Source organism: Nicotiana sylvestris, chromosome 2 (genome assembly GCF_000393655.2).
Source record: "Nicotiana sylvestris chromosome 2, ASM39365v2, whole genome shotgun sequence".
NCBI classification, from domain to species: Eukaryota; Viridiplantae; Streptophyta; class Magnoliopsida; order Solanales; family Solanaceae; genus Nicotiana; species Nicotiana sylvestris.
The window spans coordinates 55,163,248-55,175,352 of NC_091058.1; the positions used below are offsets into that span (position 1 = coordinate 55,163,248).

Consider the following 12,105-nt stretch of genomic DNA (forward strand, 5'->3'; position numbering starts at 1 on the left):
CCTTTTGTGGCATAATTATACCATGTAGATAGGGAAAAAATAACATTTTTTCTGAAAATTTAAATTGTTGAATCCCCGGATATAAGTTGTGTGTAATAGCGAAAGTGGTTAAAAGTTGCTTTAGGTCACGAGTTTAAATCTCATGTGTAATATTTTAGTATTTTTCTGAATCTCCTTATATAAATTTTTGACTCCGCCACTTATCTCGGTCATGTAACTTGTAAGAGTGGAAGAACACTCCAGGTCAGCTGCTACTCTTTAGTACGTACGTACAGCGTTAATTAGTTTCTGATGAAAAGCATGATAGGTTTAATTGGCATAGTTAACAGCAATAATAGAGATGAATTTAATCATTTAATTTGACAGAGTTCAATTTTGTTTTTACAACTAAATAAATTCTAGAAAGTTCAACGTGGAAGGTACAACGTTAGTCGTGAAAAAAAAAATATGATAGGTTTAATTTGCCAGCAACAGAGATGAATATATGCATGCAATATGCTGAGTTAAACTTTGTGCTTACAAGAAAAGAAATTTCTATACCACGTGATCCTAGGGTTTGAAACTTATAAGCTTCTTTTCTCCCACACCAAAACTATAAATAGAAGTTCTTTTGTTTCCAATTTCACCATCAAACTTTGCAACAAGAAAACATGACAACTTTCAACAAGTTAACAATCTTTCTCTTTCTTTCAATTTGCCTTTCATCATCATGTGTTGCCTCAGCAAGCAGTCATGATCACTTTCTTGAATGCCTTTCTCACAAAACTATGAGCTCAAGTTCAATGTCACAAGTCATCCACACACCTAAAAACTCATCATATTCCACCATTTTGAACTCTTTTGAGAGTAATCTTAGGATAAGCTCCGACGTCAACCCCTCAATTATTATCACTCCTTTGGACGAAACTCAAATCCAAGCAGCTATGCATTGCTCCAAGAAACATGGCTTACAAATCAGAATTCGAAGTGGCGGACATGACTATGAGGGCCTTTCCTACATTTCTGAAACCCCTTTTGTCATCATTGATCTTAGAAACCTAAGATCAATCTCCATTGACATCGAAAGCAAGACTGCTTGGATTCAAGCTGGCGCGACCCTAGGGGAAGTTTACTATAGAATCGCTGAAAAAAGCAAAACATTGGCCTTTGTTGGTGGGGTTTGCCCTACTGTTGGTGTTGGAGGACACTTCACTGGTGGAGGCTACGGAATGATGTCTCGAAAATTCGGTCTTGCTGCTGATAATATTATTGATGCTAAATTAATCGATGCCAATGGACGGATCCAATATCGAGAATCAATGGGGGAAGACCTCTTTTGGGCTATTAGAGGAGGTGGAGGGACTAGCTTTGGTCTCATTATTTCATGGAAGGTGAAATTACTTGACATTCCAGAAAAGGTGGCGGTCTTCAACGTGACACGAACGTTAGAACAAAATGCAACTCAACTTGTCTACAAATGGCAACATATCGCGGACAAAGTTGATGACAATCTCCTCCTCAGACTCTTCCTGAGGAGCAGTGAATCTCCATTTCAGCGCGGTCAAAGGACTGTACACGCCTCTTTCACTACCATGTTCGTTGGAGGAGTGGATGAACTCCTCCACGAAATGCAAAAGAGCTTCCCCGAACTAGGGTTGGCAAAAGAAGATTGCATTGAGATGAGTTGGATCGAATCTATACCCTATTTTTTTGGTTTCCCAAGGGGCACATCACTTGACGTGTTACTAAACAGAAATATCACAGATAAAAAGGGATACTTCAAACGAAAATCAGACTATGTCCGACACCCTATTTCAATAAATGGTCTCAAAGGTATATGGAAACTATTCGACCAAATAGGCGAAAACTCGGCAGAATTGATAATTAGTCCTTACGGAGGAAAGTTGAATGACTTCTCAGAATCTGAAACCCCTTTCCCGCATAGAGCTGGAAATATATTCTCAATCCATTATGAGGTGATTTGGGAAAAAAAAGAAAGTTCTAAAAAACATATAGCTTGGATTCAGAAGCTTTATGGATACATGGCTAAGTATGTTTCAAACTCTCCTAGAGCTGCTTATTTCAACTACAGAGATCTTGATTTGGGAGTGAACAACAAAGGAAATACAAGCTATACACAAGCAAAAATCTGGGGAGAGAAATACTTCAAGAACAATTTTGATAGATTGGTGCAAGTGAAGACTAAAGTTGATCCAACAAATTTCTTTAGGAATGAACAAAGTATTCCTCCTCTCATGGTAATTTAATTTATAAAATAAGGCTTTTGATACTGTTCTTTTATGCATGTGTACTACTAGTGAAAAATAAATGGAGGCATGATGCATCCAGGAAAATGGTGTAAAATGTTTTCTGATTTATAGATTATTTTTTCAAGTAATAAATTTTCTATTAAATGTTCTTATTGAAATTGTGAACTTGTACGTACATGTGATTTGGAATTATTGATCTTGAATGGCAATTGGGTGTATGGCGAGAACTTGGAGAAGCAAGGCCAGAGGGAGAGCAAGCACCAAATGTTTATAGTATCTCAGAGAAAGCATTCAAAAAAAATTGATTAATAATTCATTCAAATATTATACTAATAAACTACAAAATTCCCTTTAATAAAAAACTTAAGCAGAGTGTTTCTTTTTGTATTTATGGCCATTATCAGTATCTTTTGCCTTTCTCTTCATCCCACCTTTTCCTGCTCGCTTCGGTGCCTGCAATTAAAGACGACATTTTTTTTATAAAATACCTCAACAGATTTTCGTAATATTGCAAATTAAACGCCGGCCAATGTACAAGTCCACATCGTCATAGCAAATGTTGGTTTTCAAGAATACCAAAAACATCCCTTCGGGGATGGCCACCTTGGTTTGGAGGATAGTCACCCATACAGATGACCTAGGATCGATCCCCCTCAATGCCTTCTGGGTCAAGCCTATCGTACAGAGATTGCCTAGTGCGGTTTACATCCCGGTGTGGTTTGCAGGCTATTACACAGAGCGCACAGAGTGCTCACCCGAATGGCAGAGGCTATGGCAGAAGCTGTAGCGGTTAAAAGTAAAAGATTATACAATCTTTTCCTTCAGGAACCTGATATCGTGATTAGATCTATTCATTTTTTTTTCTTAATTTTTGATCGTGAGAAACATAATAAATACAAGTAACTAGAAAACTCAGCAAAAGGATGAAGAAGATCCAAGTAAATCTCTGATCATATCTGTATGAATAAACATAACTTTGCCAAAACACTCTTAAAGGTACTTTATAATTATTATTAGTAGGAAAGAAATAAACTTCATTGATAACTCGGACAGAGTATCAAGATACATGATAGACTAATACTTACCCGCATTCCACAAGTTTTACGTTCCTTGACATAGCAAGGAACCCATTAGACTATATCATCGTGTTGATACGACACAATCAGTAGAATTTTTAGTTTGTGACTACAACTATTCCTATTTCTAGAAACATGAATGAAACTATCAGGAACTGAAACATCAGAGTATGTATGGGTTTTTTTACCTATCTACAATCAGTATGATTGTTTACACCATCTTAAGACCATACTTTGATAACTACAACAGTGGTAGTAGTATACAATGACCAAATGTTAAGTTCAATTTATAGTGGCACACAGATAAAACAGGAATGTAAATTCACGAGCACTTACAGCTAGAGCAAGTAAAGGTTCGGATGTTATACCTCAGCTGAAAATGTTTTAAGAGGGTCTCTGCTTCTTTTGAACCTTCCCTTTGATCCTTTGCCGCGAGATGCATTAGTATTGCCCATTGCAGCTCTAGCAAGCTTCACAATCTTGCTAGCTTCCTGTGTTGTTGGATCCACTAGGTAGTCAGGTACATCACGTAGGTGTGGGGCAGGTGCCTTCTTACTTAACATCTTATCATGCTTCAAAAGATCTGCCCACAACATTTGAATATAATGAGTCCTATGATTGTGTTCACTCACGGTATTATCCCACAAACTACAGCTTAATTACCTAAGTCTTTTGGATTATCTTGAAAATGAGCCTTCAACCTGATTAAGACCAGTGGAAAAAGTACTTTAAGTTAATCAAGATTTCAAGTCAAGCACAGTAAAATATAATGAAGGAGAAATCATAACAGTAAGAAGAGACATGGGAAGTGCATCCTACCAAAGTAGGTGAAGAATAGTAACAAACAAACAAACAACCATAGGATAGCACCCTCAAATCCACAAACTTTAAGTCTAGTAGCGACTAGTGACCTATACGACCAAACCAGATGACAAATATTTTAAGTTCTACCCGCAAGTATAGTTTACTGCAGCTTCTACATATTATGAGTCATTGAAACCTGTTGATAAAGTAAGACTCATTCAGATTCATTTGATAAAATATGAGTATTCAAATCTTGAAATTCCAGGCAAAGAAATCTAACAAAACTTTCAGCAGATATGCATCATACTATCAAGAGCCGCGTTAACCATTTGTAGCATCAAACCAGCCCTTTTTTAACTGGAAAAACTTCTATTCAAGTGATGTCGTAATCAGTACAAACAGGTTGTCATTACATTTTTAAACATATTAAGGTGAAGAAGAATGGGATAAGAAGGTCCTTATCAAAAAAAGAATGGGATAAGGAGGAGAATAACACCTATTTAGGATGGAAACATGGGCAATTATTCTTGGAGAGTGAACATGGTAATTAAATAAAAGTATCAGGGCCATATTTTCAGTACTAGTCAGAATAACCCCAATAAGCAAGAATATCTGTGACCAAGAAGCAAAGGAAAATAAGCTATTCTGAGGAGAAAATGAAAAAAAGAGTAGCTTACTTTTCAGAATTAAGAATTTCATTCCTCAGATCCTGAGCCCGTGATTCTCTTACAGCAATTTTTGTGACACTCCTTGCAACATCCTACATAAAAGATGCCAGTCAAGCTATCTAGACTTTTGAAACAAGGATATCAGCAGGAATGCACCAGTATTGTGAAGTATACTGCTTCCTAACATTTGAATTTTCTTTTATTAACTTCCTATTGTCCTGGCGATATGGGAAGGGTGAGGGGCCTGCAGCAATAACCAACTTCCTAAAAGCTTTCAGTAGTCACGCGAGCTAATTTTACTTGCATGGATCTTCTGTGTAGTCTTCGCATGCTTGTGCATCAAGAAGTTGACAAAATATGGACTTACTAATAATCTATTGACTTACAGATTGGAGCATCTGGGCTGCATTTATCTAAAGGACATCAAGACAATAACTCCATATCGTTTATGCTTTAACCAATAAACTTCACTTCTTATCACAATATTTGTTTGTTTCTTTTCCAAAAGCGTTACTCAAGATAATTAAAGCAGGAAGCCACATATATCTCGTGAGACACTCCCCCCTTGATAACCTCAGTTCCACGAAGCTCACTGCAACTGGCACTAGGTGACACTCTCCTAACTCTGCAAGGCTCACAATTGATACTTATCACACAATGACTACTGAACCCTCTTCTAATACAAGTATAATTGATGAAACTTTTACCTCGGCTCGGTAACGCAAAGACTCCACTGCGTTCTTACTCAGCAACGGGAATGGCGCAATAAACTGTGACACCTTGTCTTCATTTTCCCCAAGTAAAGATTTAATCTCTTCAAATATTTCTGTCTCTTCAGCAGAAACCTGCAGCAGAATAAAGATATGGTTGCTAAGGTAGAGAACATACAGTTCTCTAGTGTATTCCTCATAAGAGAATTCGTAGGAAAAGAAGAATAAGTAATGTTAGAGAAAATGTACGAAAACAGACCACTAATTCTACAAACACATGGCTCCCTCCAATGAAAAGTAAATTCAAGGATAGTACGAAATATGAACTTCGGCTTATTGTTTATGCCAAGCGCTAAATTATATATGAATCAGAAGTTTAACACTTAAAACTAAACAACATTTAAACACATAATCTATAATCTGATATGGAAAATTTGTCAACCAGATTATATGCTAGAAATCACAATTGTACATCAATAATCTCAAATATGCCTTCAAGGTACTCACAAGAGAAACAGATGCTCCAGTATTATATGCTCTTCCAGTACGTCCAATCCGATGTACATAGCCTGCAGCTGTTTGAGGCATCTCAAAATTTATCACCTGTTAAAATAAACCACAGAGAGAATGTGGAGTATTAGGTCTATATAAGAGCAGAACTCCTACTGGAAGTATATCCTCTTTCACTAAATGGCTCAAGGGGAAATGATAAAAGAAAAAGAACAACAGCTGCCAAATAGAGGACAAGATTCGAAAAAGAACACAACAAACTTACAGTATACACATTTTTAAAGTCTATCCCTCTAACCACGCCAAACTCTGCATCCAATTTATGTTTTCGGTGTTTTTTCGATTTCTTCCGCTCACTGCCATTTTGATCATCAACCTGTTCCTTTCCTTCTGATTGACTTTCATCAGTCGCAATCAAGTAATCAAATAGCCCAGCATTGAATTCCTGATATAAAAGAAGAAACTTAGATGCAATATTAGACTTCAGAGAGAAGGAGTGAACAACAACAAAAACCATACAAAAGGGTGCGCATTTCTTGGCGTTCCACACTCATATGACAGACCTCAAGGATGTGTAGACGAGAACTCTGAGGCAGCTCCGCATTTAATACTGCAGACTTGATCCCAAACTGCCAAAAATAAACCCGATGTTAAAAACTATCAGGAACACCTCAGGCCAGTAGTAAGTATAGCATCTGAAACATAAACCAATAAGTTAATAACATACAAGCCAGAAGATTACAGGTCGTAAGATGTAGCCTTATAGGAAATAGTTAAAATAGAGACTATTGGGTTTTGTACAAGCAAAAGCTACACTTTTGCACATCCAGCGCATCCACGACTCCCTAAAACTTTCAACTATGAGTGTATGACTGAGCACAAACCAACGAAAAGCACTCCCCTCTATGGGGTGCACCATCCACAGACTAGGAGGTATAATAGAACTAACTTCAACAACTCCTAAAGAGATGTGCTTTTTAAAAAATGTTAATATAATAATAGTAATAGGGAAGAAAATAAATTTCAAGCAATAAAGAAGTTTTGGTGCTTTCTAAAAGAGGTACAAGAAGATAAAAGTGATATTTTACTTGGCACAGCATTCATATATTGATCACATGTCTTATGATAATTAGTGGCACCTTGCACATGAATATACCTGCTCAAAGAACAGTTTGAGTCTAAAACTCATGTCAATTGAATTTGTAAATATCAGCACTTTTTTCTGGACCAACTCTAGCTTCAAGAGGGCAAGGATATGGACAAGCTTATCACGAGCAGCACAAGAAATCTGAACAAAAAGTAGAAGTGGTTGTCAGAGACAATAAGGCTATAAAAGAAAATAACAATGTTAAACACCAAAAAAGACACAGTTGCTGAGGTGTATTTTGTTGTTTTAATGAAATGTCTAGAACACAAAAAAGTCCTGTAGAGGGCAGCACCACTGCCTACTGGAAATTAGCGTCAATAAACGTGGCCGCTTATCCACCACAAGTGGCTGAAAAGTGTGTGATGCTTGAACATGTATGATAATTTACCATTGTAGATGCATCCTAAATCCACGTATTAACAGAAGCTGTGGCTTCTTAGTCAAGTATTACAGAAGCCAACGTATGAGGATCACACTACCGAATTTAACCATATCTATCAGATGATAAATAACAAACAGAGGCACCTAAATCCTTAATGTAAACAAGAAAGGACAGAATACTAAATCAGTAAATAGAAAACCTTACAAAAGAAATGATTTTCTACAAAAGCCACACAGTCTTCTATACATACAGGGATCTCATGTGCACCAAAAGGAAATAAGGGATAAGAGCCTACTCCTAAACTGTACATAATTCATTTCCACCTTCAAAAGCTCTCCTATCAAAATTCTTAATGTAAAAATGCTGAACAAAGGACAGAACACTAAGTCAGTTAAAAGAACTATTGAAGTCGTATACTTACATAAAATTGCTGAACATTTTTTGGGATAATGTCATCCTTAGTATCACCCACTTCAGGCAAAGTTAAGATGTAGGGATTGTGTAAAATAAGCTTTTTCAGCTTTTCGACGTCAGAACTGCAATGTTAACATGATTAAATAAGTTTGTACCGAAACGTTGAGACAGGGGGCAAAGATGGGAAGTGAGATGGTAAAAGTGAAGAAGACAAATTAAGTCAAGAACTTTGTGATGGATAAAATCAACACATGCAACATTGAAAGACTACTAGAATTTTCCTTCACAAAAAAAAAAAGGACTGCAAGAATTTGTTTAACATATATGATGGAGTAAGGCGAGCATACCTTGAGGTTGCAGACATCAAAAGGCACTGGCAACGTCTTGGTACATGAGATGTAAGAGCTTTCAGATCATCTTCATATCCATACGACAAAAGAAGATCTGCCTGATACAGAAAGCATAATTATCAACCTCATGCCATTTCAAAAAAATACAGACAAGGCGTGGTTACACTTAAAAGATTTATCGCATTATTGCTCCCGGAGTGTCGAAACTTTACAGTGAATTTTTTGAGATTTTGAAACAATGCAACTAATTATATACTATCTCACAACATCAGCTAAAAGCCTTGCAACTAGAGGAAGTCCAAGGAACAAAGTTTATTATGTAAACTACCCACCTCATCGAGAATGAGAATGGAGAGAGAATCTTGAACAGCTTTTGCTTGAATAACACCATTCTTCAAGCATGTCTGTATACAGGCAGGAGTAGATACAACAATTTCAGGAGGCCCTGCCAACGTAGTTTTCTGAAACAAAAAGTTCATATATTTACCACCTCCACACCATTTTAACACATACACATAAAAAGATCAGAAACTAATAGTAATATTCAGCAAAACAATAGTGAATAAAAGAACCAACCAATTCAGAAACAGACATGGAGCTGGTCAATTGAACAAGTCTCAATTGCACTCTACATAGTTCAATCAACGAATTGGCCTCTGAACAAACCTGGACAACAATAAACAGAATAAGATACACACGAACTTATAAAAATTTAAAAAAAAAAAAAGAAAAAAAAGAAACTTTAAGAATTCCCAAAATAAAAGCAGCAAATTTCCACCTGTTGGCACAATTCCCTAGTAGGTACAAGAATTAAAGCAGTGGGTGCAAGATTCTTGGTTGAAGGTGACTGACTAGTAAAGAGCTTCTGAAGTAAAGGAAGGAGATAAGCAAAGGTCTTTCCAGAACCAGTCTTAGCTCGGGCAACCACATCTTTCCCTTCCTAAAGGAAAAAAAAAAGAGCCAGTAATATCAGTAGAATTGTGAAGATATGAAAATGTAAGTATTGTAGGAGTAATAAACTTACGAGGATAAGGGGAATAGCAACACGCTGAATAGGGGTAGGTTTAAGGATAGATTTCTTGGTTAAGGCACGGATAAGACGAGGATCAACTCCTAATTCCTCGAAGCTCTGCTCCTCTTCTTCCTCCTCTGCTCTTTCTTCTACTTTGTTCATATTTTCTGGTAACTTTGGTGAAGGTGGAAACAGAGGAGAAGGTAATGGAGGGTTTGAGGAATTCGGCTGGCACGATGGTGGAAAGAGGCGAGGGTTTTGGTTGGGTTTTAGCTTTGGGAGTTAACTGGCCGAAGATTCTGAACTTGTTTTTGCGCACACGTCGAATTTTGATTTGGAGTGAAGACAATGAAGTCGTTTTTGCAAGGAAAAAAGGAAGGAAAGATTTAGGGCTGGGCGATAAGACCTACTGGTGTGGGCTTCTATATCAAAACTGGCTAAGGCTAAAAATACAGAGTTGGGCTTCTGACTAAATTGCAAAAAAAAAAAAAAAAAAAAGGAATCTTTATACGGGGAAGTGTAGAGTTAGCCACTAATTAGACATGTCTTTACTGTTTAGTTACTGTTTAAAATATATTTACTCTTTAGCCACTGCTTAATAAATTTTTATTCGCCTGAATGAAAATACTCCTGTAATAGACATGGGTGTTGTGTAAATATTAAGGACAAGTTTCATGTCATGTCCTTAACTTTATATGTAAGGACATGGCATCTTTAACTTCATGTGTGCAGTGTAAATGTTAAGGACATAATGTCATTAACTTGTATTTGCACATTCTGTTGTTAAACTTTAGGACCTCATGTCCTTAACTTCATATGTCCAGTGTAAATGTTAAGGTCATGGTGTCCTTAATTTCATATGTGCAATGTAAATGTTAAGGACATAGTGTCCTTAACTTTATGAGCGTTGTGTAAATATTAAGGACATGGTGTCCTTAACTTCATGAATGTTGTGTAAATATTAAGGACAAAGTGTCGTGTCATGTCCTTAACTTCATCTGTGCAATGTAAATATTAAGGACATGGCGTCCTTAACTTCATGTGTGCAGTGTAAATGTTAAGGACACCAAGTCCTTAATATTTACACAGCACTCATAAAAAAGGGTAAAAACGTTTTTTGGTATTAATTTTAATAGAGTAGTTGCTATTATTGCTCAGCATTAAAAATACTGGATAAAAACTAAATACCATGTTAAAAAGTGGCTATCCCATGCCATTTCTACTCTTTATACAAATAGTTGGTTGAATCTATTGTTTACTTTTTCTAACCGATATTTATATATTTATTATATATTATTATACATATATCATATATGGATCGGCTATTTTTTATAACAGCTTGTTTAGATTGTTGTTACATGTCGTTTCATAATGTATCGTATTGTATTATACTGCATTGTATTGTATTGTTTGATGAATATAACGTTTGGATAAATTGTATCGTTTGATGTCGTTTCATGATGTCATGCACCGACAATATGAAGAACAAATTTATAATATTACAAAAAAAGGATGCGGAGTAGAATTATTATATAAAAAAGTAGAAAAAAGAATACAATATGATTATTCAATAATAATGAAGCTCGAGATGAGAGAAAAAAGCAAGAAAATGATGCTACCACGCCAAATCGTTCGTTACATAAAGTGTCACGGCTCCAATTTCCCTCTATAGAATGTCGTGATGGCACCTAGTCTTAGGGACTAGGTAAGCCTAATGCTTACTGAATTAATGGCAAATTTTAACCATTTACTGTTAATTAAAAAGTAGGAGTTTCTATGCAAAACTGATAATCCCAAAACCCGTAGTACAAGTCATAAGCTCTACAGAGTTTACTATAAAATCTCTAAATACAACTGTTCCAGAATAAAAATAAAATGTACAAAGTAAATTAACAAAAAAATTCTTGGGTCAAACTTCGACTCAAAATACCATGGCAAACAAAGAGAATGATAGAGTAGACTTAGATGCAAGAGAGATAGCACAACAAGAAGCTGCACAGAGGATTGCTAATGAAACCGTCAACGATGATGAGGGAAAAAGATTCAATCTAAATCGACCCTTGGTTGAAGACTAGTTCGAGAATGCAACACCCAGGCCTGGAGATCATTGGGTGACTATGTTAGGCCAGTCTGTAATCAAGGAATGTCAAGTGCCAGACCTCTACCAATAGCAGCAAACAACTTCGAATTGAAGCAATACTTGCTTCAAACTATCCAAAACAATTGCATTTTCAGAGGGAAGGTGAACGAAGATCCTAATACTCACTTGATGGATTTTGAAGAAATCTTGAACACCTTCCAATACAATGGAGTATCAAAAGATGCAGTCTACTTAAGGGCATTCCCTTTTTCATTCAAAGATGATGCAAAGCAATGGCTTTGTAGCTTACACACAGGTTTGATCAGAACATGGGAAGATATGACCAAGAAGTTTCTTGACAAGTACTTCTCAGCTGCAAAAATAAGGAAGTTCAGAAGGAAAATCCACAATTTCTGCCAGAAGGAGACAAACAGTTTTCGAAGCTTGGGAGAAATTCAAGGAGATAGTCAGAAAGTGTCAGCACAATGGAATTGATTTGTGGATGCAACTCCAAGATTTATAGGATGGACTGACACCGTCTTCGCGACGAACTTTGAACATTGCATGTGGAGGACCACTAATGAAGAAACGCTGGAGGAGGTTGTCTTAATCCTAGATGAATTATCTAAGGGTGCTAATCAGTGGCCGGCTGAGAGTAATGATAGGAGAAACTCAGTTGGGTTTTGCGAGGTAGACTCTAACA

At 36.5% G+C, this 12,105-nt stretch overlaps 2 protein-coding genes across 2 annotated transcripts; one reads left to right on the forward strand and one right to left on the reverse strand.

Moving 5' to 3' along the window:
- Positions 1-650: 650 nt before the first annotated feature.
- LOC104226651 (tetrahydroberberine oxidase-like) lies at positions 651-2,397 on the forward strand. The gene has a single exon (XM_009778682.2). It carries the CDS (start codon positions 651-653, stop codon positions 2,244-2,246), a length of 1,596 nt encoding a protein of 531 aa, XP_009776984.1. The 3' UTR covers positions 2,247-2,397.
- A 139-nt stretch (positions 2,398-2,536) lies between these two features.
- On the reverse strand, positions 2,537-9,698 carry LOC104226652 (DEAD-box ATP-dependent RNA helicase 16). The gene is made up of 15 exons (XM_009778683.2): positions 9,335-9,698; positions 9,089-9,250; positions 8,887-8,976; positions 8,643-8,771; positions 8,308-8,408; positions 7,968-8,082; positions 7,174-7,305; positions 6,581-6,646; positions 6,283-6,462; positions 6,015-6,110; positions 5,505-5,642; positions 4,807-4,889; positions 3,989-4,026; positions 3,694-3,908; positions 2,537-2,702 (listed from the first exon to the last, which is right to left on the reverse strand). The coding sequence occupies exons 1-15, from the start codon at positions 9,482-9,484 to the stop codon at positions 2,613-2,615; spliced, it is 1,785 nt and encodes a 594-aa protein (XP_009776985.1). The 5' UTR covers positions 9,485-9,698; the 3' UTR covers positions 2,537-2,612.
- Between the last annotated feature and the right edge of the window lie 2,407 nt (positions 9,699-12,105).